At 35.5% G+C, this 26,934-nt stretch overlaps 1 protein-coding gene across 4 annotated transcripts; it reads right to left on the bottom strand.

The window, feature by feature from the left end:
• Positions 1-1,103: 1,103 nt before the first annotated feature.
• On the bottom strand, positions 1,104-26,888 carry LOC110603406 (myosin-15). Of its 4 annotated transcripts, none has more exons than XM_021741130.2 (39): positions 26,421-26,886; positions 26,185-26,331; positions 25,546-25,691; positions 25,283-25,439; positions 23,943-24,001; positions 23,199-23,355; positions 22,877-23,026; positions 22,628-22,764; positions 21,486-21,632; positions 21,285-21,386; positions 20,969-21,026; positions 20,778-20,879; positions 19,834-19,871; positions 19,629-19,755; positions 19,352-19,525; positions 15,664-15,795; positions 14,698-14,807; positions 14,263-14,329; positions 13,980-14,157; positions 13,222-13,427; positions 12,846-12,965; positions 12,642-12,740; positions 12,123-12,344; positions 6,238-6,377; positions 5,745-5,856; positions 5,491-5,541; positions 5,313-5,399; positions 4,976-5,146; positions 4,663-4,812; positions 4,073-4,249; positions 3,453-3,587; positions 2,624-2,694; positions 2,441-2,540; positions 2,298-2,354; positions 2,157-2,213; positions 1,988-2,068; positions 1,824-1,906; positions 1,597-1,716; positions 1,104-1,489 (listed from the first exon to the last, which is right to left on the bottom strand). In XM_021741130.2, the coding sequence occupies exons 1-39, from the start codon at positions 26,538-26,540 to the stop codon at positions 1,474-1,476; spliced, it is 4,563 nt and encodes a 1,520-aa protein (XP_021596822.1). In that variant the 5' UTR covers positions 26,541-26,886; the 3' UTR covers positions 1,104-1,473. The 4 variants fall into 4 exon arrangements, with proteins under 4 accessions (XP_021596822.1, XP_021596823.1, XP_043807558.1 ...); XM_021741131.2 differs by having other exon boundaries at positions 1,590-1,716; positions 26,421-26,885; XM_043951623.1 differs by lacking the exons at positions 26,185-26,331; positions 26,421-26,886 and having other exon boundaries at positions 25,592-25,691.
• Between the last annotated feature and the right edge of the window lie 46 nt (positions 26,889-26,934).

Below are 26,934 nucleotides of genomic sequence, written 5' to 3'. Positions count from 1 at the left end.
TGCACAGGCTTGACTGCAACAATTCAGGGGACTTCTTTCAAGTCATGAAAATACTCGGTTAGAGGGACGATGCATAAATCCCTGACTGCCAAACAAAAAAAAAATTAATGCAAAGTTAAAGGAGGGAATCATACCATAACATGCCTACGCTACATGCATAGATCGATTAATATGTGGAAAAACATACGCATGGATATACTTGGAATCAAGAAATGTAAAAGAAATTACCAAATTCCTTTTATTATTAATTTTTATATTTAAAATAAAAAATTATTTTAAGAATAAAAAATAATATATAATTTTGTAAAAATTCGGTGACTATTAATTGATATTGACACTTTCTAGCTTAACAGGTGGCTTGTATGTTTCCTAACCTAACATTTCAACTCTTGGTATAAATTAATGCCTAACAAACGCAAATTTGTGGCTGTAAAACAGATTCTGATTTTTGAATTGTCAAACACGGCAGGCTGCTTGCCTGAATGAAGGGGAGTATTTTAGCTTATTGCTTGTTGATTAGGAAATTAGTGGTTCAGCTTTATTAATCGTCCCAAACCACTATGCATCATTGCCATACCTCACATTTCGCTCCATTTTGGCTAAACACAGTCCCACTTTAGTCCATTAAACGCATGAATAAAATTATAATTCATTCAACATTTTAATACTTAAAAATAAATAATCATATATTATTAATAATTTATAAAAAAAATTTAATTATTACTATATACTTAAAATTCATTTTACTGATTAAGCTATAGTGATAAAATTATTCCATTTATCTTTGTCTAAGTTTATTTAATATATACAATTTATTTTTATTTTTTAAAAAAATTATTAATAATATAATTAATTTATATTTAATTTTATAACTTTTGCTAATGGATTACCCCAATTAATATAGTGTTGTAAGTGTATATTTAACCTAAGATTTTCTCTCGGTTATTGACATTTTACAATACTTAGAATTTTTATAAACACAATTTTCTTAAAAAATAAGATCTGGTTTCTACAATTACTTAGAAATCAATATTTACTAAAAAAATTATTACTTTATTTTTATATATTAAAATTTTTAATAGTTGCGTACAAAGCATGACTAATTCCATCGTAAGGATTATGCAATAGCCAAATATAATACGAGCATTGAATAAAAAATTCAATGTACATCAGGTTGAAACATGTATTTATCAATCAGTTTTTGACATGTATATACAATTCACTATGGTACTGCACATTCAATTTCAAATGAAATAACATGTACAAAGAATGAGCTTCACAAAAGTAGAAGCATCAACAACCTATAATCAAATTGCGTGATGCTTCCTTCACCTACAAAATAATTAAGGCCAATGCCAATACCAAGCTCTAATATTAGTGCTAAAGCCATTTTCTACTGATTAATGTGCAGCCGATGAACTACAAGGTTCTACGTCTCTGATTGTCACTGCAACAGGTTTCTTCTATTAAGCATCAGAGAACTTGGTTCCTGCAAGTAAAGTGATGACCTTCATAATTGCAGCGCATTATCCTTAAGCTAGAAGTTCAAGCTTAAAAACAAGCAGTTTTTTTCCAGGGTAAGACCAGACCATTTACTTTTGATGCAGGGTCAGAAACTGAGCACAAGGATATTCTGACAAGAACTTTGGGAGTTCAACATCGGATGGATCTATTGCGGGAATTGCCATGTCTATATCCTCAGTAGAGAATGGAATGCTGAAAAAAGAAAGTGGTAATTAAACAGGTTAACTGAATGCAGTGGCGAAGACAAACACAAAACATTATAGAAATATGCTACATAAAGTCGATAGAGTGCAGATTACCTCAGATCATCGTCCAACAAGAAAGAGTTGGATGTCAAATTCTGGTTGTCCTTATTTAACATTTCCCTCATTTGAGCAACCACCTATCAGTTGAAAATACAAACTTCAGAAACATCTTTAGACCAAATTAACCAATTAATGAAGCTTTTGAAACTGCAACTTGCCTCATTTGACACGCTCTGTGTGCCATATTTATCATCCCAATACATAGTACTTATTCTATATATTTGCCGAACAGTCAGCGCCTGCCAAGTATTATGATACCAGGAAGTTGAGATGTCATGTCAAAACAATTTCCTTAATAACAGAATAAAGAATTGAGAAGGACCATACTGGACAAAGATCCTGCATAATCTCTTCAAGGGACTTTTTCCTCTTCTGATGTATCACCTAAAAAAATTCACCGCACACGATGAAATGATGGAACTTATTGCTCGGATGTCAAATTTAAAAAATGGGAGGTATGCTTATTACCAGAAACCCAACAGCTTGTCTAATATAATTTAGCTCATGCCATGAAGTTCCTGCATACTATATAAGATAACCTTCAGACATGAAATTTCAGTTCGATCATCGACTTCTGGAGCAAGTAATCAACCAGAATATAATGTACCTACCTCCTCTGTTGCGCCAACAATCCATTTCTCAAGTTCTGCTAGACCAGATTTCACATATTCCCCATTTGAAAATGTGCAACATTCACGTCGCAAGAGAAGGCTGAGACAAAAATATTTACATTAACCAATATTCACACACTTTTTTCACATGATGCAAATTAGAATTATATTGGGATCATGTACCTATTGAAAAGTGATATATTGATGAAAGAGAAAACCTGGGTGATGAGCTTACGAATGAAAAATGATGGTACCTACATGAGTAATGTTTGAATAAAAAAAAAAAGGTCAGAAAAAGATACATGAATCTTAATAACAAAATATTCATGCAGCAAATAAAGGAACCTTAAAATGCAAATACTTCTAAGCAGTTCAAAATCCAAAATGTAGGATGTGAAGAATGTACATTATTAACATGATGAAATTCAGCAACTTCTAGCTCACTCACTGTGTCCTACACATGCTCTTTCTTCCCACTCCCCAGAGTTCAAAATGAAACAGTCTAAGCACACAGTCCATCAGGAACTATATGCTCAAGTATACTGGTCAAATCAAGGGTGTTTTAAGTCTGTTAATACAGGTGTGATTACATAAATGAAATACATTAATTAAAGGAATGCAAAATTGATTTGAAAACAAAGAGCAGAAGTGTACAAATAATGTCAAATAAAAGTTAATTTCATCTCCGCTCTACTAGTTAGAGGTACTTGAGATCTCAAAGAAACAAAATGAGGAATACAACAAACAGAAAGAGATAAGGGGAAAAATGCAAGTCAAGCACCCTTTTTTTACAAGGAAAATGCTGTGAAAAGCGTTTCAATGTTTTACCATCTATACTAGTTTGCAGTGCCACCCTGAATGCATGTATGCATCAATAATGCTGTCCTTAAGGGTATTAAGAGTTTTTGCAAGTTGTAGGAACAAAATGCATACTCGTACCATGGATAAAGGCATACCTAGCACAAAACCATTTGATTAAACAAACTAATACATTGGTGAACATTGCACGTACATAATTCTCACGCAAACGACCCATAAGAGAATCCAAAAATTTGATGATGCTCTCCCAATGACTGTTATGTGCTTGTTGAGGAATGCCACCAGGTGATCTAGACGCTTTTCCAGCATGCCTTGCAGATTTTGGAGCCTAGTGAATGATTGCAACATATTTTATCAGACTATAACAGCAAAAAAAAAACAAGTCCAAACCAAAAAAGATTCCTGGAAAAGTAAAAATGTATAAATACAGTATTTTCTCAGCTTTAAGAAATTGCCACACAAAAATTTAAAGGCAAAGACAACAGGAAATTGCCATCACCATTTAGGAACCCTCAAGAAAATAAACCACATTCTAGACAAAATATTATACGACTGAAGCTTATACTTGTGGTTAGAGAATTAGTTTAATAACTAAAATTTATTGTCTTCACACCAAAAAGTTAGCTATCAAGCTTAGCAACTTCAATTTGCTATTCCAAACAGTTTGTAGATCAGCAAATTATCAAATGCGAATATGAATGTTTTTCAGTATATCCATAAGAAATCTTCAACGCACTTACAATTAAGCAACCAAAACAAGAAAATAAGGACAGAAATTGATCATCGTGTGAGATGCATTTGACCAACATTCACCTGGATACATAAACCCAACAAAGGTGATAATTCCTTCTTCAAATTGTCTCTAATCAAGCCAAAAATCTTCTCCACACAAGCAGTTAATTGTTGTTTAAACAGTATGGCTGGATATCGTGCTTCCACATGCGACAGACCATCCTCAAATCCAATATATTTGAATGGAGATTTCATACCCTGGTATGTAATGAAATAAAATAAGCCAGATTCAGTTCAGTTAATTCATAAACAAATAAATTTAATATCAAAAGGAAAAACTATCAGAAGTAGAAAAAGAAAAGGCCACAGCTAAAATGAACTATACTAAGCCACAACTAGTAAATGCAAAAGGGATGCAGGTTTGTTTTTTCAGTCAAACTCCAAACACTATACAGTAGATATAGCACAAATTTGAATTTTGAAGGACCAGAAATTAGGAAAATAAGCACAGAGCCTAGACAGAAGAACATTCACATATCATCAAAAGAATAACAAATTCAGGTGGAGTCATGTACACATAAATAAAGCAGCATGAACAACAATTATGGTAGAGGATAATAAGCACTGCAAAACAAAATTAGTTATTTCCAGATTGCCATGGAAAAACTCACATGCACAATCCTTCCTGGTAAACCAGAAGGTGTAGAAAACTGACTAGCAGCACTCAAGAACCCATTTGATCGTAAATTCCTTTGGAGTAGGCAAAGAAGTGCTGAGGCATTGGACAGCCAATATGGTAAAATATGATTCTCATCTCCAACCTGAAACAGTTGTAATGGAATAATATATAAATTAAAATGTAAGAATTATGAACACCAACCCAAGGCTGGCATCACGTTGAGTAACACCGCTTGAGGCAACCTGGTTGGACCATTATCCTTGTTTCCCAATAATGAAATTTAAAGAGTAAAGCATATGACTTACCTTCAGAACTTCATTTATTCCGTCAATTATATAGTCAAAAATAACTGTTCGCTCAGATTCAAAAGCATGCCAGTGAAGAAGACATCTGTACATGAGACAAGCTGCCAGTGGTTTACCATCTGTAAATCCAATGTCTTCCTTAGTGCACCTCGAGAGGAATTCATAGTTCTCCTGTATGTCGAAAATGAAAGTTTCACTTTCCAAAATCCTTAATAGCAAAACCATGCCTCATTGTCATTTTGAAACAGGTAAATATTAATAATATTGCTCTAAATGGTAATGGCTAAATGAGTTTCACAAACTTAAAAGTGAAGACTTCAAAAACGATATGAGAAACCTGGTGTCTTTCCGCTGTAAACTTCGGTTGGCGTGATTCTGATAAACCATATGCAAAAGGTATAAGTTTTGAAGGTGTGGGAGACTCCTGCACCAAAAATAATGTCCACGTGAAATCATATTATGGCTTAATATTTGGCAACTACAATCAATAGAATACTTGTAAAACCGTAACTTACAAATTTAGGTTTCCGGTCAGTTTGAGAAAGAGCAAGCACACTAGAGTATTTCTGCTCCATTAACAATAACAAAAGCATTAATAATGATTAAATGTACAAGTCAACAACCCCTGTGGCAAGCCATACCCAAGGCAATGCTTAAAAGAACAGAATGAAAAGACTGCTCGAGCGTTCAACACTAAGCAATCAACAAGTTGTTCGTGTGCAATGTCAGAAAACAAACATATGCACTGGGACTCAAATATGCAACTTACCTCAGAAAATGCTTTCACCAAACTTGAACGATTGCTTTTAGGAGTCACAGTCAATGTTTTTTGTCGAAGGACATGATTCTCATCTTCTAGACGTGAAAGCTTCTCGTCGAGACTAAAAAGTGAAAAACATATCAAGTTCAAGATATCAATAGAAAAGATCCCAACACCAGCAATGGCCAAGTAAATATCCTTCCCTATAAAAAGTATAATCAACAGTTACATTTAGATGGATTCTGTTTGCATATGTTGAATTATATTCATCAAGTGACTTGTCCATTGTACATGTAGCCATTCTTCTTAGAACAACGATTAAAACCAAATATTTGATAATGAATTGACCAATTTGGAATTTTAAAATTCATTAAAAAGCCAAGTTAAAACACAGTAGTGAAACAGATATAGCAACAGAATGAATGCGATACAAGAAGAGAATGAACCTTGTTGACATGATTGACAATTTGGCTAAAATGGAAAACTTTCAACTTATGAATACCTTTGGATATTCAGCTGCAGCTGAGAACACTTCGCTTCAGTCTCTGTCAACTTTTTGACGGTATCAGTACTCTCCTTTTGAGCCTCAATAAGCTCATGCTCTAGAGCTGAGTTCTTCTTTTCCAATAAATCCAAGGAACCCTGTCAAAGAAAGCAAAAAGTTTTCATGGAAACGATTCAACTGTTACTGCACAAGAATCCATAAGGTTAAAAGAGTGTGGGTGATGTAGAACAGGAAGAAATACTGCATTAGTGGGAGGATGACTTAAAACAGATCTATTCAATGTGAAAATTGGCATGCAACTCATTTAAACCAATAAAGCATGAAAAAATATTAACAATAACAGCTAAACTCCACATAAAGACAACAGATATACGAAGATGTAGATCCCGTTTAAATTCACCACTTTTTTTTTATCTAGATCAGTTTTATCTTTTATGCAATAAACAAAATAAAAGCAAGCAACTTCTTAATAATATTACACAGCAGTGGTGCTAAAGACCCTAAACTGTAAACTTTGCTAAGATTGCAATGAACATAAATTTATCTACCCTTTATTGCCACAAACTAATAGAATTAGCTGGCTATTTGAAAGTGTAATTGTACAATATTAATTATCATCATACTCAAATCCTAAGCAAGAGCGTTCTGTTTGAAAAAAATATTAGCTATTCCAATTACTTTTGCAGCTCTGGTAAAGAAGAGCTGCAACATATATTTGGGATGTCATTTTCATCCAAATTGCTAATTAAACTAAGACGTGTATAAAACTCTGTTGAGATTATTTCTGTATATTGAGATTATTTCTGTAAATAGCCTAGATTTGTAGTGATAATTAGGGATATGATTGTATGATATGATTGAGATATGATTAGGTTATAATTAGGGAATTAATTTATTTTCTTACCTAGTATGTACTCTTGTAAGTAGTATATATACCCCAATTGGCTTGATGGAAATAATCAAGCATTTTCTTTCAAATCTTCTACTCTCTTTTTCTTCTTTTCATCAAAGTTTCATGGTACCAGAGTCAAGAAATTTGGTTCACCTTTGAGTGGCAGACCTGCCACCTTACTTTGGTGACTTTCTGGAAATCAGTTAGTCTCACCACCCAGCCCATTCCTCACGCCGGCCTCCGATCTATTTTCCAGCGAAGCACCGCCTTTGGACGCGCCTCCACGCGCCACCCTGTACAGATTGCTTTCAGCCACGCGCCGGCACGTGCACCACTTTCCGGCGACCGTTTCACACCGGCGACTCTTCCTCCAGCCTCGCCCGACGCCGGCGACCCATCCCAGTAAGTCCGGTCGTCAGATTTACTGTTCACAGGCGCTCTTTTTGGCAGATTCGGCTCCTTTTTGCAGATTCGAGTCTCTACTTAGTCCCTTGTTGTTTCAGAATCTCTCTCGACATGTCTGAGAAGCAAAACACCCTCAATACAGGTTCTGAATCTCTTAAACCTATCTTTTCAATTGCTACGGTTAAGTTGCAAGGGAATAATAATTATGTGTCTTGGGCTGCATCCGTAGAATTATGGTTTGTGGGACAGGGATATAATGATCATTTAACAAAAAATGCCACTGATATCACTGTCACCGATAGACCCAACTAGGTTAAGATTGATGCTCAACTATGTAGTCTTTTGTGGCATTCGTTGGATCTAAAATTGTTTGCTTTGTTTCAATCTTGTAAAACTTGTTATAAGGTTTGGACTAAGGCCAAAACATTGTATACTAATGATATACAACGCATCTATAAGATTGTGTCAGATATGGTTCACTTACAACAAAATCATCAGAATATGACTAGTTACTTGGGTCAAGTAGACACTCTGAAAGATGAATTTAATTCTCTTATGCCCCTTACTAATGATGTTGATGCGCAAGAAGGACGTCGTGATAAATTTTTTATGGTTTTGGCATTAATTGGATTGCGATCTGACCTTTGCTATGTGAAAGATCAAATTTTGACTGGTTCAGTTATTCCAACTTTAGAAGATGTGTCAGCTAGGCTCTTACGTATTTCCCTTAGTAAGAGTGATGCTACAGATATGGAATCCTCAGTTTTGGCCTGTACAAGGAAATCAAGGATAAGGAGGCAATCACAAAGGTAAAGGAAAGAAATTTCATTGCTCTTATTGTGATAAAAAAGGTCACACATGGGATGCATGTTGGGCACTACATGGCCGACCACCACGGTCCAATCAATCTAATAATACTGGCAAGCCGGCAGCCCATCTTGCCCAATCTAATGAAGAAGGTCTGCTTCCACAACCTACCAGTAAATCTCAGGACCTAGATTCAATTACTTTAATTGGGGAGGACTATAAAGAATACTTGCAGTTCCAAGTAGCTAAGCAACATCCTCCATCTACCAGCATTGCTCACTCCGGTAATTCCTTTGCTTGTCTAAGTCTTCACCTGTTGGTCCATGGATCCTAGACTCTGGTGCTTCTGATCACATTTCTGGTAATCACAATCTTTTCCCTACTCTTGTTTCACCTTCTACACCATCTAAAGTCACCCTAGCTAATGGTTCACTTCTTCCTTTTATTTCCTTAACTACCGTCTTGTTCACTCCTAAATGTCCATATAATTTAATCTCCATTTGCAAATTGAACAAAAACCTTAATTGTTCAGTAACATTTACTGTTGATTCTGTTGTTGTGCAGAACCGAAGTACTGGGAGAATGATTGGAACAGGATCTGAGTCACAAGGATTGTACCACCTTTCCACCTCTTCAGTTGCTTTTGTTTCTACTACGTCCGCTGAGCTTATTCATAATCGTTTGAGACATCATAGTCTTCTCAAATTGCAGAAAATCGTCCCCAGTCTTTCTTCTTTGTCTTCTTTATCATGTGAGTCATGTCAACTTAGGAAACAAACTCGGGCTTCATTTCCCAAGCGAGTCAATAACGGGGCCACTTCGATGTTTGATATTGTTCATGTTTGAGTCGTGTCAGTACAACTTTGGGATTTCAGTATTTTGTTACTTTTATTTATGATTATTCTCGTTGCACTTGGTTGTTTTTAATGAAGAATCGATCTGAGTTATTCGCCATTTTTCAAAAATTTTGTGCTGAGATACATAATCAATTTGGTGTTCACATTAAGGTTTTGCGTAGTGATAATGCACGAGAATATATTTCCTCCTCTTTTTCTCATTTCTTGTCTACTCAGAGTATTACTCACCAGACTTCTTGTGCCCATACTCCTCAACAAAATGGTGTTGCCGAGCGAAAAAATCGGCATTTGATTGAAACCGCCCGCACCTTACTTATACATCATAATGTTCCATTGCGTTTTTGGGGTGAGGCGGTCCTTACTGCCTGCTATTTGATCAACCGTATGCCTTCCTCTGTTTTGAGACATCAGAGTCCTCATTCGGTTCTCTTTCCTAACCAGACCTCCAACCAGTTGTCACTGCAAGTTTTTGGATGTATATGTTTTGTTCATGATCATACCCCTGGTAAAGACAAACTCCAGCCCAAATCAGTTAAATGTGTATTTCTTGGCTATTCTCGACTTCAAAAAGGTTACAAATGCTATGATCCCACTACTAACAGATATTTTGTCTCTGCAGATGTCACCTTGTTTGAAACCTCCCCTTACTTTTCTTCTAGTCCAACGCATAAAACCTTTGTTCCTAGCGCTTTGCCTGTACCTACACCTCTTATATCTCCTTGGCCTCATGTCAGTCCACCCCTTCAGGTCTACACCCGTCGGCCCCACCCATCTGCTACTAACACTGATACTTCTCTCCCTGATGCAGGTACTTCTAGTGACTCACCTCCAGTTCCATCTTCACCTCCTTCGGTCATGCCTTCAGTAGCAACAGCTACTCCTCCTCTTACTCTCCGAAAAGGTATTCGCTCTTCTCGCAATCCTCATCCCATTTATAATTTTGTGAGTTATTATCGTTTGTCTCCTTTCTATTATACTTTTGTTTCCACCATGTCTGCTGTTTCTATATCCAAGACAGTTAGAGAAGCACTGGATAATCCTAGTTGGTGTAATGCAATGGTTGAGAAGATGACTGCTCTTCATAATAATGGAACTTGGGAACTGGTCTCTTTACCACCTGGCAAGTCTACTGTTGGTTGTCGATGGGTTTACACAGTTAAGGTGGGACTTGATGGCAAAATTGATCGCCTTAAAGCTCGCCTTGTAGCTAAAGGTTACACTCAGATTTATGGGCTTGATTACATTGATACTTTCTCTCCAATAGCCAAAATAGCTTATGTTCGTCTCCTTGTCTCACTGGCTGCAATTAATCACTGGGTCCTTCATCAACTGGACATTAAAAATGCCTTTCTTCATGGAGAACTCGTCGAAGAAGTCTATATGGAGCAACCTCCGGGGTTTGTTGCTCAGGGGGAGTCAGGCTTAGTATGTCGTCTTCGACGCTCATTGTATGGTCTAAAACAGTCTCCAAGAGCATGGTTCGGGCGATTCAGCAATGTAGTTCAACAGTTTGGAATGTCTCGAAGTGATTCTGATCATTCTATATTTTTTTGACATAATGGCAATAGATGCATCTACTTGGTGGTCTATGTTGATGATATTGTCATTACATGAAATGATCATGATGGAATCTCTCAGCTTAAGCAACATTTGTTCAGTCATTTCCAAACTAAAGACCTTGGAAAATTGAAGTATTTCTTAGGGATTGAAGTGGCACAGTCTAAAACAGGTATCACAATTTCTCAACGAAAATATGCTTTGGACATATTGGAAGAAACATGCATGTTAGACTGTAGACATGTGGATACTCCCATGGATCCAAATGTCAAATTGGTTCCTGAACAGGGGGAACCACTTAAAGGCCCTGCTAGATACAGAAGATTGATCGGCAAGCTCAATTATCTCACTATCACTCGACCAGATATTTCCTTTGCTGTAAGTGTAGTTAGTCAATTTCTTCAAAATCCATATAGTAGTCACTGGGATACAGTCATTCGCATTCTTAGATATGTCAAAGGAGTTCCAGGACAAGGACTGCTCTATGAGAACAAGGGTCACTCACAAATTATTGGCTATTCTGATGCAGACTGGGCAGGTTCTCCTTTAGATAGACGATCTACTTCAGGATATTGTATTATAATTGGAGGGAATCTTATATCCTGAAAAAGTAAAAAAACAGAGTGTGGTAGCAAGATCAAGTGTAGAAGCAGAATATCGAGCTATGGCTTTAGTGACATGTGAACTCATTTGGTTGAAGCAACTCCTTCAGGAATTGAAATATAGCGATACTGGTCAAATGAAGTTGATATGTGATAATCAAGCTGCCCTCCATATTGCATCAAATCCAGTTTTTCATGAGAGGACGAAGCATATAGAGGTCGATTGCCACTTTATTAGGCAAAAGATTGAGTCCGGATGCATTTCTACTAGCTTTGTCAACTCAAATAATCAACTAGCTGATGTGTTCACAAAATCACTTCGAGGATCACGAATAGAGTATATTTGTAACAAGCTTGGAGCATATGATATGTACGCTCCAGCTTGAGGGGGAGTGTTGAGATTATTTCTGTATATTGAGATTATTTCTGTAAATAGCCTAGATTTGTAGTGATAATTAGAGATATGATTGAGATATGATTAGGCTATAATTAATGAATTAATTTATTTTCTTACCTAGTATGTACTCTTGTAAGTAGTATATATACCCCAATTGGCTTGATAGGAATAATCAAGCATTTTCTCTCAAATTTTCTACTCTCTTTTTCTTCTTTTCATCAAAGTTTCAAACTCCAATTAAAAAAGCTTTCTACAAGATACTCAAGTTAACAATATTAAAACATGTAGGTGTAGCAATACCAGAACTACATCCAGAATACACATACTAGTGTGGACAACTTTATCAATCAATTCTATGCAAATACCTTTAGTGAAGCATTTTCTTTCCTCAACTCAGCAATTGCAACGAGTTCTCTATCCAAAGCTGACTTTTCCTTCATTGATAGTTCCAATTGATTAAGCAACACAGCATTCTTGTTGCATTCATTTATCGTAGCCAACTTAGCTGCATCTAGCTCAAGAGTTAAAGATTCCAACATCTTTTGAAGCTTGGAAATTTCATTAGACTTTGCTTCTTCATTAGAAATCTGCATTCCAGGCCCAGTAAGCCGAGCAAGAATACCAAAAGACAGAACAAGAAAACAGGCATACAAGAAAATAGAGTAATAAAAGAATGCAAAGGAAAATAAAGCAATCTAATTAAACCTTCTGATATCATGCATTAATTCATTCGTCATAGCTAGGGACAAGTTTTCATGGTTAATTAGAACTAGAAGTGCAAAGACAAAACCAAGCAAATATCAAGGTTACAAACTTTTCAAATGCTTTCAAAAGGAATTTTAGGAAATCAGCTAAAACAAGATACAACAAGAAAAAGGCAATACCCGTAATCTCTTCTCCAAATTCAATCGCCAAGTGAGATCATCTAACTGCTTCTCAAGTTTATTCTTAGCTAGACGCAGAGCACCTGCTTCATTAGCCTCCTGCAAGAAGTAAATGAGTAAAAAGATGCTGCTGTTAAACACTTGTTGAAGGTGGCAAAACAAGAATTTACACACTTGTATAGGAAAATTTATCAATTTTCTTACTTGTTTAAGCCTACGGAACTCTCTTTTAGCCAGTTTTTGTCTCCAGCGACATTGTATTGCTATGATTGAAGACTGATGATGCCGGATAGCTGAGCGGAACATGCACATTCTCCACCATGCCTAGTGTAGTTATATTACAAATTAAAGCAGGAACTAAATCAATGAAAGAATATTGCAAAAATAATCTACCACTCCATGTAAGGAATAGACATAAGAGTTAACACTAACAGCATATGCATTTGTAAGCATCCTTGATTCCTTATTATGTTCTCACCTTCAGTAGACAGATGGTTCATTAACCATTATTCCATAGTATCTGACAGAACATTAAATCATAAACCTGGTTCCACTGTTCCAGTCTATAGATTCACAGTACCTGAATTTTAACAGCAGCTCTGTGCTCCTTTCCATGTAAAAATCTTTGCCTAGCCAAGAAACCACGAATATTTGACTGTAGAATAATAGCTGCTGAAAACAGTTTGGAATAAGCACGCCTTAGTAACCACTTGCGGACATATTTCTGTATTGAAATTGCAGCTGCTGACTCCCGTTTTTCAACATACATCTTTCGAGCAAGGCATCCTGTAAATATATATGATGCTTTTAGAGGGGCAAAACCAAAAGTAAATTTATTAAAGAAATAAAAGAATGCTCATCCAATGCAAAAAAAAAAAAAAAAAAAAAATCATTCACCAACATATGAAGGGCAAGGTGATGTGCAAACAGGTGAAAATTAAGTGACAGACATAAAAATCAGTTAAAGCTAAAAAAAGGTGAAAATTAGTCATAGCAGCAGCCCAGAGTTGGTAAAGCTCAAAAAAGGTAGAGAGTTCTGAATCAATCTAGGAACTTATGAAATGGGCGATTGGACATAGAAATCAGTTAAAATGAAGGGTAATGTTATTGGAACTACAAGATAAAGCATGATAATGACATTGGTAGCAAGTACTGCCAGCTTCTATATCAAGATTGAAAAATTAATATCATATCGACAAACTTGCACAAAAAACACCGAGGAGTGCATTGGGGAGATTGGATAGGGAAAAAAAAATTCATAATCAGATGATGATGTTAAAAACGTGATAGAGAATACACAAAAATAAGATTACGTCAGAGCCAGCAACTACAAGTTACCTCTGCAGTATGCTTGGACAGCAATAGCAGCAGCCCTTATTGAAATGAAGTTCAGATGTGCCATATATGTTCGCAAACGACGCTGGATGCACTTTGCAGCACTATCAAGAACCTCAGTCCGTCTTGCATCTAAAACCCCAATCTGACCAGCCCTGAGAAACACTTTGGTCCTTCCCAGCTGCAAAAGAAATTTTAGAAAGAGAGAAAAATCATAAAACATTCAATCATGGCAAATATACAAAACTATCAATAATTATAGGCTTAAATCCTCAACGAGGAGCACCTGAAAATTCTTAAGCTTCAACTCTCTCAGAATTTTCTCTGTCCAAACTTTTTCATCATAACTATAACTGCGAAAAAGCAGAATAATTTTCAGCATGCTGAAATTTAGTCACTAGTAAATAAAAGAACCAAATAAAACAAAGATATGAGGAAAGAGAACACTAAGACATCAGAACACATCCTCATAAACTAACTCAAAAGATAAAAACACACTGAGATGCATGTGCACTCCTTGTGCATACACTAGCAATCATCCTAGGAACATAAATCTTAGAATTATCTATATGGCATTGTTGCAATACAATAGGAAACAATAACTAAAAATATCAGAGCTCAACTAAGACCTATGCGTGCAGCATTAATAACAAAAATATATACAGGCAACTAATTCTTAATTGGACAGAATTTTCAAGACATCTCTCTTAAAATGCTCCACCTTCCATTCAGATATTCGGGAGATAATAGTCCAAAACGATCAACAAACTCTGAGTATGTTCTTCGAGTGGGATAACCTGCAAGACTTATCCGAACAGCCTCCAGAACACCCTGCACCAAATTTTAAAGTTATCTCATATGCCCAATTGGCAAAGTTGACAATTTATTCCTCCAGCTAGTCTAAATGGTAATAAAAACAAATAAAGAATAATTACGATAAAAAAGATAAGGTGCCATTCTGTAAGTCAATACAAATAAAAGGAGGAACAATGTAAAAAAAAAGTTAAAAGTAAATAAAATAAAAAAAATAAGCAAGCACAGCCCTCTAGTGCTGCTGAGCCCAGCAATATGAGACATCCCATTAAGATCCCAAAATTGGGACCTTATAATTACAGAGGCAAAACTAGAGTCCAAACATTCTCTTCCAATCACATGCACGCTATCACCATAAGCTTAGGGCAACGCGACAAACTTCGGTCCTCCCATCTTCTCCCAAATCCCCCTAATTCTATTGTCCTCAAACTTTCCAAAATTTAGTGTAACTTACTGCTAGAATCACCAAATTCCTTATTCTGAATGAGAGGAAGTGAGAAGTGTAATCCTAGATCTTTACAAGTAGAAAATAAGAGAGAACAAGAGTTTAAAAGATATTGCTGCCACTACTTATACCAGGCACCACATCCCATGCTCAACCATTCACACGTGAAATTGTCAATCTTATGCCACATGAAGAAATTTGTGTTGACTTGATAATATGCCCTACTACCTGGTCATGTATGCACCTTGTATAGAGTGAGAATAACGAGAAAGAACACAACTTCATGCCTTTTCTTTGACAGAATAATGGATGCTTATCATTACCAATGGCAGGCAACAAAATAAACAGATTGAAACAATATTCAATAAAGAACACAAAGAAGGAAACAATGCCAAGCAGGTAAAATAAATAAAAATTGGTACAACTAACCCCGCAGCGTAGTTGATGTAATATGCTTGTATTCTCGAATTTCTGAGGTCGATTCAAAGAGTTTGGCTTCACACACCGTACATAATGAGGCTCAGTTGAGTTAAGGGTTTCCATAAGTGCTTGAAGTTGTTGCTACAAAGAAGAGAAAGTGAATAATAGTACAAGCATTAGTGAGTCATTGACAGCCATTTACTTGTATTTCCACCCAACAACAAGTAGTTGCACCATAAGAATCATAAATGGATAATTAAAAAATGATAGAAAAAAAAATTTTGAGTGGTTATGGGTATACAGAAATATCTCTCCAAACATTAAGAGTTAAAAATTGAAACAGAGATGAAAAAGGAGAGGGAAGCAAAGAATTTGAGAGAAAGATGCTTAATGATTCTCTCAATCCAATTGGGATATATATACTTCTTACAAAAATAAATTAATTCTCTAATTATAACCTAATCATATCACACAATTATATTTCTAATTATATACATAAACACTACAAATATAGGCTCTTTACAGAAAGTATATCAACATTTCCCTCAAGCTGGAGTGTACATGTCATGTGCTCCAAACTTATTACAAATATATTCGATTCGTGAACTCTGAAAAGATTTTATAAAAACATCATCTAGTTGATTGTTTGAGTTGACAAAGTTAGTAGAAATGCATCCCGACTCAATTTTTTGCCTCTATATGCTTCGTCCTCTCATGAAAAACTGAATTTGACATAATATGGAGAGCAGCTTGATTATCACATATCTGCTTCATTTGGCCAATATCACCATATTTCAATTTCTGAAGGAATTGCTTCAACCAAATGAGTTCGCATATTGCCAAAGCCATAGCTCGATATTCTGCTTTTGCAGTTGATTTTGCAACCACACCCTGTTTTTTACTTTCCCAGGATATAAGATTCCCTCCAATCATAATACAATATCCTAAAGTAAATCATCTACCCGAAGGAGAACCTGCTCAATCTGCATCAGAATGGCCAGCAATCTGTGAGTGGCCCTTGTCCTCATAGAGTAGACCTTGTCTTGGAGCTCTTTTGATATATTTAAGAATGCGAATGATTGCATCCCAATGACTACTGTAGGAAATTTAAAAAAATTGACTAAACACACTTACAACAAAACAAATATTTGATCGCATGATACTGAAATAATTGAACTTGCCAACTAGTCTTTTGAACCCTGTTCAGGAATAAATTTAACATTTGGATCCATGGGAGTGTCCACGTGTCTACCGTTTAACATACATATTTCTTCCAATATATCCAAAGCATATTTTCGTTGAGAAATAACAACACCTGTTTTAGACTATGTCACTTTAATCCCCAAGAAATACTTCAATTTCCCTAGGTATTTAGTTTGGAAATGACTGAAAAAATGTTACTCAAGCTGAGAGATTCCATCATGATAATGACAATATTATCAACATAGATCACCAAGTATATGCATCTATTACCATTATGACGAAAAAATACGAAATGATCATAATTACTTCGAGACATTCTAAATTGTTGAACTACAATCCAAACCATGCTCTTGGAATACTAAGCCTGACTTCCCATGAGCAACAAACCCTAGAGGTTGCTCCATGTAAACTTCTTCGTCGAGCTCTTCGTGAAAAAAGGCATTTTTACTATCCAGTTGATGAAGGGACCAATATGATAAGGAAACGAACAGAAGCTATTTTGACTACTAGATAGAAAGTATCACTACAATCAAGCCCAAAAATCTGTGTAAACTTTAGCTACAAGGCATGCTTTAAGGCAATTAATTTTGCCATCAAGCCCCACCTTAACTATGTAAACCCATCGATAACTAACAGTAGACTTGCCAGATGATAAGGATACCAGTTCCCAAGTTTCATTGTTATGAAGAGCAGTCATTTCCTCAACTATGGCATTACACCAACCAAGATGATCAAATGTTTCTCTAACCGTCTTGGATACAGAGACAGCAGACACAGCAGAAACAAAAGTATAATAAAAAGAAGATAAACGATGGTAACTCACAAAATTATAAATGGGATGAGGATAGAAGCGGCCCTATTATTGACTCAGTTGGAAAAAGAAGCTCGAGTTTGCTTCCTAAGTTGACAAGATTCGCATTCTAACAAAGACAAGAAAGAGAGACTAGGGGCCAGTTTTTGTAACTTATTTAGACTTGGATGTCTCCAACGACTATGAATGAGTTTAGCGAAAGTAGTAGATACAAAAGCAGTCGGAGAATTAGAAGTGGAAAAATAGCACAATTCTTGTGACTCATATTCTGCTCCAATCATGTTCTTGTACTCTAGTCCTGCACAACTACAGATTCAGCAGTAAAGATGACTGAACAATGAAGATTTTTAGTCAATTTGTTAATAGAGATTAGATTGTATGGACATTCAGGGGTAAATAAAATATTAGTCAAGGAGATAGAAGGAAGGAGATATACGTTACTGATTCCTTTTAACTTGAATTTGTGAACTATTAGCTAACTTGACTTTAGATGGTATAGAAGGTGAAACAAGAGTAAAAAAAAAATTGGAATTACCAAAGATATGATCAAAAGCACTAGAGTCGAGGATTCATGAACCAATAGGTAAAGACTTGGTTAGATAAGCAAAAGAAAATTAACAGAATGAGTACTATTTAATTGGGCCACGGGGACTGAAACTGCACAAAAGAGAATCTGTGACCATGAATAGTAGATCTAAAGCAAATGTTCACAAAGGACGTGTGAAGAAGAGCAGGTGACTGAGCCGAGTAGACTGCAGTCGCCGGTCTACGGCGATGCTAGAGGAAGGATTCCCGGCGTGAAAAAGTCGCCGGAGAACTATTCACGCACCGGCATGTGTACCAAAAGTCAATTCTGGTAGCAGCATGTGGAGTCGATTCTGGTAACAGCGCTTCACAGGGTCGCGAGACTGGTGGGCTAGGTGGTGAGACCAACTGAATTCTAGAAAGTTTCCAAATGAAGGTGGCAGATATGCCACTCACAACTAGGTCAAAATTAGGCCAAATTTCTTGGCTCTAATACCATGAAGCAGAGATGAAAAAGGAGAGAAAAGCAGAGAATTTGAGAGAAAGATGCTTGATGATTTCCCTCAAGCCAATTGAGATATATATACTACTTACAAGAATAAATTAATTCTCTAATCATAGCCTAATCATATCCCAATCTTATCACACAATCATATCCCTAATTATGCAAACAATCGCTACAAATCTAGGCTATTTACAAAAAGTATCTCAACAACAATAAAATATTAAATTAAATTTCTTATTGTTTCCCTAACAGGAATGAAGGATTTGGTGGGTGGGCAGGGGGAAGGGGAATGTTATTATTTTTTTAACCAACCAGTGTGTCATGCACATGCCATAATATAACACAGATGCTACTCCCTAATCCACAAAACATTCTTTAACTATGGAATGAAACATAAAAAGAGATCCTGAAAAGGCATCAAAGGAATCCATATCATAATGATTCTGTTTCGCATATGACTAACAAAGCTACAGGATATTAATTTGGCAGAAGCATATAACATAAATTTTCATCACTTAAAGGGACATGGGAGCCTTTTCTCTTTCATGATCTTGCATCGATCTCTTCTGCCTCTTACACTTTTTTATACACATCAATTAGTAAGCCAATTCACAAGTGAAGAAGATGAAGGATAGGAGAAGAAAATTTTGTACCTTAAATCTAGAAGCCACAGAAGAAAACTTATATGAAGATCGTGAAGATTCCTCAGGAGGTGAAGGGAAAAGACCAGCAACAAAAGGGCATCTGGAAGAAGACAGCAGATTGCAATGTTCTACCACAACATAATCACGATTTTTATCTAAAAAGGTTTCTGTTTGATAGGTGACCTACAGAAAGTGGGAAAAAGAGCAATAGTACTTCATAAGAACTTCAGTAGCTCACAACACAATTTTTTTTTTTTTTTTGCAGTAATGAGGTAACATAACATGCCTTGCCAGCATAATGAGAAACGGTAAAATCTGTTTCTGAAAATTTAGCCTTCTCCAGCCTTGGGTGAGCACAGAAATTCTGGAATAGCTTGGTTGCAAATGTTTCATGTGTTGATTTTGGGAACATGCTGCAACAAAAATGAAATCAGAATAAACATTTTTATTAAGCAAATGCACCAATTTATGCTGAAGAATTCAAGCAGTACCAAGCTTCATCCAAGAGAGCAATTATCCCCATAGGTTTCTGCAAGGAAGTGCATGCTGACATAAGGCCCAACAGTAAAAGAACTTGATCCCATACTTTAAAAAATGAGAAAGAGTAGAGTCTAAAAAATCGAAAGAAAAAAATTTTTTTTTACAATCTTGGGGTTATAAAATAGAAGCATCTTTACAAAGTTACAGTTGGCTGCCATTGATAAATGTTGAAATCACAATACCTTATCTCCTTCATGTAAATTAATACCAAAGGTTTGAGATGATCATAGCCAAAAACATAACAACCTGAACCGTGTTAGTTTGACACGATATGAGTAACCTATTAGCCAACAAGTTCTCTTTGAGTCCCATCCAATCCACATACACACTGTAGAATTTATAAATCACAAACATATATTTGGAGAACAGCAATTCTCCCTATAAATCTATTTTTTACCCTTATAGCTCCTTCAGGACCATTTCACGGCAGCAAATATGGAACTAAAAGGAAACAAAACCAAATAGCTCTGAATTTAGAAAGGAGGGAGAAAGCCTTCTCCTGCATTTTTTTATGGGACAAGGATTAAGGCAATCCTTCCCCCTTGAACTAGCTTTTTAGGTGGAATTAGGCTCAATCTATTTTCTTAACATGGTATGAGAGAATGCCCCCGCTTCAAAAGTGGGCCATACGAATATTCGTGCCGCAAACTTCATGCTCCAAATCATTATGCCTAGACGTGGGGAGTGAGTCATTCCATATTGGTTTTGGACAAGAATTTAATCCTAAAGACAAGGACTTTAGCAATCCTTTCCCCATAAGTTAGCTTGCGGGATGGAGTCAGGCCCGGTCCATCTTCTCAACAGAATGTACTCAGAAGAACAAAATGCACAATTCTATGAATAAAAATCAGCCAAACCTATATCACATTTTTTAGAGGGTGAAGCAGATGAGAACCTTCTCAATTAATTCTAAAACATCCTGGTTGTCTATAAATTCAATGTAGCTCCAATTAATTTCCTCTTTTCTGTACTCCTCCTGTTCCATCTTGAACACATGCTGAAATATATGGACAAAAAATAAGTTAGCCCAAAAAAGAGCAGAATCTTAGTAGATGCCATCACATCTTGAATGAAAAAATTGCAAACCTCATTAAAATGTTGCTGAAGTTTCTCATTCGCAAAATTAATGCAGAACTGCTCAAAACTGAGGATAATAAAGGTAAAGAAAAATTAGGCACAGAATATGCCAATCAAGGCCAATAATGGAGCAGGAAACGTTCAAAACCAAACAATTATACAAACAAAATCTAAGGAACACATTACTTTAGCAGTAACAAACTTAGAAAAAATAATGATCAACAAAGGGGAAGCACCCACCAGGTTGTATAGAAGAGAATAAGAAAGAAAACCTTAAATAAAAATACACGTTCAAAAAGAAACAATTTTAAACAAGAGATATTACCTATTATGTTTAAAGCATTCAAAGCCATAAATGTCCAATACACCAATTTGAATCTGGGAAGTCAGATCTTGTCCAACAGACCTATTAATCTTATCAACAAGCCTAAAAGGGACATTTAAACCAAACAAATTCAGATTGTCACAAGAACTCCTGATAAAGAAAAAAGCAGAAGCCCTTCATTAAAAACAAGAACAAGCATACCAATCAAAAAGCCTAGCATAAACTGTCTTTGCCAATGCATCCCTACTAGCAACAGCAGCATTACAGTCAAGAGCTTTTACAATTATTCCTTCACGGGTTTGAATTGTACGAGTACATAATGTCGCCAGCAAGAGGTTGACATCACACCTGATAAAATAAGTAATTTAGTTGCTGAAAGTAACAAATGCCAACAAGCCTAAACTGAGAGAAAACTTTACACGCTCAAAACTCTCAATACTAAGGGGGGGAAAAAAACTTAAGGATTTTATTTCTTTCTTTATTTATTTCATTGTGTTCCATCCAAAGTCTTAAACAAGAGTATCAGTTTGCAATGTCAGAATATTGAACTGTATCGAACTCAATCAGTGCTGCTACAATTTTTTCAAAATAAGAAAGAAATTCAAATTCTTAGTTTTATGATTTTCTAATTGCAATTAATACTTGTAATTTTTTATTATGGCCATAAGAATGTCTAAAATCAAACGTTAAGTATACATTAAAAAATGGAAAAATTAAATTTTAGATATAGAAAAAAATCTAAAATAATTTAAAGTACATAATCTTTTTAAATGGACTGTTGGCCTTTTTACCATTATGGACAAAAATATCTATAATTTCCAAATTCACCAACCCATAAGAACCATTCTGTAGCAGCCAAAACTTTTCTCTCATGATAAGGCTTATATGAAAGAATATAGTTGTTTTAAGACCCTGGATGGCTGGACACATCATGATGCAATAACATATTGAGCTTTAAAGAAGTAAGAGTTGCATCCACAATCCAGCTTGTTCGTGCAATTTTTCACTTCACTCAAACTCTATATGGTAAATTAATCTATAACAAAAAATCTAAAAATGGAACAAGTATTATCTTTTTTTCAAGCTTACTCCATCCAGAATAGTTCAATACTTTTCACTCTTTGCTACAACAACAGAAAATAATTTTACAATTCTTGCACATGCACATGCACATGCACATGCACTTCCCACTACACCCCAGATAGAAAAACATAGTGACAAATTTAACAATTACAATTTAAAAATTGATAGACAAATAAGCAAACTGAAATCATTATCATATATACATGTCAGCAATTCATTCAAGCAAGTACTTTTCCAAGGTATTAAATATAATCACCTACATAAAAAGACTAGCTGCCATCTGCATATGAAAGCTAGACTTCTGATCCTTTACAATTGAAGAATCATGTTCTTTGCCTGGAGAAAATTCTATATTTCCAAGATGAAGAATTGCAGCCAAGGTGCGAAATATAGCTTCCTGATAGAGTAGTATAGCAATATAAGTTGGAGAACAATCAAGAAGAGAGTATCAAAAGAGATCAATAAGGTACAAACATAAACAACTAGGCCATTGTGTAATGTTCATAAACCTGATCCTCATGACTTATACCAACAATATCCATAGCCCTCCTCGTCTTTATGTACTCCTCCGCGTTGCTAACTCCATCTAGTTCATATGTCTTACTCTGACTTAAGTAATGAAAGTGGCTTGGATGATCCAAATTGTACTTTTCTGCATCCTAGACATACACAGACAACCCAATTGTAAACTCCATTAGCAGAGAATTCTACTATATAAGGATAAAACATGCCATACAAATACACACAACTTAGAAATTCTCAACAATCAAAAGCATCTATAGAGCACTAAACAACATGCACAGGAGGGTTGCAGAAAGAAGAAGAAATTACCATCCCAGACGCACACAATTGATAAAAACAATGATAGTTCCTTTCAGGATCTGTTATCTGAACTACACGTGACCGTTCTAGAAGGTATGTTCTAATAGCAGCACCAGATATTCGACCATTTGCATCAAATTGGATCTCAACAAACTTCCCAAAACGACTGCCATTATAAAGAAAGAGATATAGGCAAGATATAAGAATGTTAGAAGGAAGATTACTATTGCAGAAAATTCACAAGATGAAAGAACAAGAAAGCCCACAACACAAAATCCAGGTAATAGAAAAAATTATTGATCCAACAGGATTAAAAACAGAATCTTTGTTTGGCAGAATTTATCCAACTGGCTCTCTTGCAATACAAGTTATATGATATCTCCATCTTTAGCATGTTTTTTCTTCACAATTATATTATAACCAGTTAACATTCAGTTTTTATGATTAATGTAGCAATTTTCCTTAGCTCTGGCATACATATGCCTCTTTCCATCATGCCCAAATTCTCCCTGATTTGGTCCCAAGAAACTGGGATAACGCTCCTTCGTGTAGGGAATGACTTATTGGACGTTCATTAATTAGAATATAAGTGGAAAGAGAATAACTAAAAGCACTAGAAGGCACTTCTTGAATGTTCATCAATTAAAATATAAATGGTAAGAGAATAACTAAAAGCACTAGAAGGCAAGCAATTTAGAGCTACAAGTGGAAAAATAAATCAAACAGACCTTTGAAATAAAAACTCTAACCCACCTTGAATTGTCATTTCTAACAGTCCTTGCATTACCAAATGCCTCCAACAGTGGATTTGACTGAATTATGCAAAACTATGAATCAGCAACACTTCAATAGAAAGACATACACACAACATATTTCAAGAATGTACTGATAAAACATGAATTTAGCCATTTTCCTCATAAGAAGCTACAAAAGGAAACTCAAACAATCAAGTTATCTTGATTCTTCAACAATCCTTATGGACCCAACCCATAACCTTTAAACAAATTTTTAAGTAAAAATGTAAAATCTGCTTCTCTCGCAACAAAAGAATTTTTTTTTTTTTTACAAGACATAATTTAAGTTGAATTAATATGGCTCCTAACTACACGCATATATGCAAAACCACTATTGTTAGAATCTTATGATTCTCGATTTGAATCTATTTTCCAATAAATCAATTTGAATCTATAGGGTGAATTTTAAATGTATCTAAATCTTACAATTCTTGATTCGAATCTTACGGTTCTCGATTTGATTCAACATACTAGCGATTAAAATCTATAGGGTGCACGATTTGTAACTAAATAAAAAGAAAAAAATTGATAGCGAATAAGGTGAATCAATATGAATCGACCGAATTTTCACCCAATCCAATTAATTATTTATAAAGAGTGTTAGCTCCTATTTTCAAAATTTAAGATCTTACACATTTTTGCTATAAAAAAGTGTATATAAAATCTTTTCTTAGCTATTTTTCTTCCACCAACAATTCTTTTATCTCCCTCTTATATCCTTTTCTTTTTCCTTTTTAGTTAATTTACTTAACTAATTAAAGTTGTCAAGTTATGATTCATATTTATAATATTCTAATATGCTATATTTTTACTATGTAATTATCTGATCAAATTTAAATGAGAGTTTCAATATATGTATAATGATAACTATCGTCTATAATTCCAAAGTTCATAATTTATAACAAAAAACTATATAACATAATACATACATATTGTTCTATTATAAAGAATATTTCTAATTAGATAAATGATAATTCTATATTTATCAAAATATGTCATTTTGATATTCTTTTTACTTATTTTTAGAACATATATTATTTTTAACTGATTTTTAGAAGTCCTAGCGAATCTTACAATTCAATTCAATTCTTGGTTCTCGATTCATGAAATGAAGATCTTGATTCGAATCTCAATTTGACAACTATGCGCACAACTGTCTTAAGCACAAAATTACACTGACGTAGAGTAATTCCAACTGGGTATTGGCATTGAAACAAAGCTGTATCTCCCTCTAGAATGAGAGGAGGATGGTACCACAATGGAGCAAAGCATAGGAAAAAGAGAAGTCTCAAGTCTTACTTCAAGGACTTGTTGTTCAACGGTTCTGTCATCACCAGAGGCTCGACCACCAACATAAGTGAGATACTGCATAATCAATTTTGTTGTCTCAGTTTTTCCAGCCCCACTTTCTCCACTAACCAGTATAGATTGGCTTCTACCTTCACTCATCATCGCTCTAGATTTAAAACCAAACAGAAGCTAATTAGATCACTTTAGCTATCAAGTTATTCATATCAAACATCAACACTCAATTTCCATCAAAAAATCTTAATGTGGCATACCTATATGATGCATCTGCAACAGCAAAAACATGAGGACTTAACTCACCAAATGGTGCTCCCTTATACTGCTCCATCATATGCACATTGTAAAGATGAGGAAGCTTGGTGAATGGATTAACAGCTATCAAAATGCTTCCTGTGTATGTCTACCAACCACAAAGATGAGGGAAAAGAAGGTCATATGACATTGCAAAGTCCTCAATATTTACCTTACGCATTTCAATATAAAGTGGGGCAGAATAACAGAACAACATTAGCTTCAGAGGAGTTATTTAATTAAGTGGGCCAATAAAATACTTCAATCAGCAGCATTGTCATGACAACCCAAAATAATCATTTCCAGCCCTAAACTTCCAGCAGAATTCCAAATATACACCAAACATGCTCAACTTATTATGTCAGATGCCAACATCCACACCTCTCGATAATGGAGGTTCTAATTTCAAATCACCACCCCCCTACTTGCCCCCAATTGATTTGAATTCAACCACTAGAACAAAGTTGGCATTAGAAAAGCAATAATTAAGATAACGGTTTTCCATAACTGAACAAAATCATTTCGAATTAAGCAAAAAAGCACACTAATCAACACTTGTCAACTAGACAAACCAATGGAAAGTAATGCACAGTTGAACTTACATAAATATCATTAAGAGCGTATCTCCTTTCGAGGTTGTAAAGAACTCCAGGCTCGTGCAAGTAAGTCAACTTAGTCATATCCTCCACTCCTCCATGCTCCTCCTCATCATCATCCCTGAGAAATAACTTCTCCGGAGAAGTCAAAACCTACACCAAAATTGAAGCATTAACAAAAAGAAAAGTCCAAAACCACCTCATATTCCACAAAACCACACGACAACAATAAATTTTTTCACCTTCTTGCCAGAAGCAGTGAGAACTTGAACATTCTTTCCAGTAAAATCTGTCACTTCAGCAGCAACCCACGCCAAGTTCTTATCTGGAGCCCAAACCTTACTGCCCTTACGCAGATTCATCTTGGAGTTCAAACGAAGTAAAATCGAAAGCAGAGCTTAATAAATTAAACCCTAGGGAAAGGAATTGCAGGTGATAAACAGAGAGAAACCCTAAGAAAAACCAAGAGGAAGAGGAAGAGGAAGAAAAGTTTCGGGTTCCCGCCCTTAGCAAGCGCAGAGAAAGAGAGTCAAAAATGGCGAAATGTGAGGGTATTTTAGTATCGTAAAGGACACGTCACCCATTTCAGTACAGTAACGTCGGGACTGGGAGCTTAATTAGTGTAGCGTCTAGCGCGCCGATGGATCGCTCGTACGCGAGATAGCTACTTGAGCGTTTGCTAGGAAATTGCAGGTCCTGTCACGTGACAGGATATGTTAAGTTTCATTTCAAAATTTTTTGAATTAACTGAGGGGC

Source organism: Manihot esculenta, chromosome 16, assembly GCF_001659605.2.
Source record: "Manihot esculenta cultivar AM560-2 chromosome 16, M.esculenta_v8, whole genome shotgun sequence".
In the NCBI taxonomy this organism is placed as follows: Eukaryota; Viridiplantae; Streptophyta; class Magnoliopsida; order Malpighiales; family Euphorbiaceae; genus Manihot; species Manihot esculenta.
The sequence above is the reverse complement of the archived record's forward strand: the minus strand, read 5'-3'. Positions and strand labels throughout refer to the sequence as shown.

What these genes read in the sequence shown, in the direction of transcription:
- LOC110603406 (XM_021741130.2), bottom strand. Translation starts at nt 26,540, where the DNA reads ATGAATCTGCGTAAGGGCAGTAAGGTTTGGGCTCCAGATAAGAACTTG. An exon ending in TATGCTAGGCTTTTTGATTG is followed by an intron (nt 21,387 to 21,485) that starts GTATGCTTGTTC and finishes TGTCCCTTTTAG; the next exon opens with GCTTGTTGATAAGATTAATA. An exon ending in TTTTAGAATTAATTGAGAAG is followed by an intron (nt 19,872 to 20,777) that starts GTTCTCATCTGC and finishes ACTTCCTTGCAG; the next exon opens with AAACCTATGGGGATAATTGC.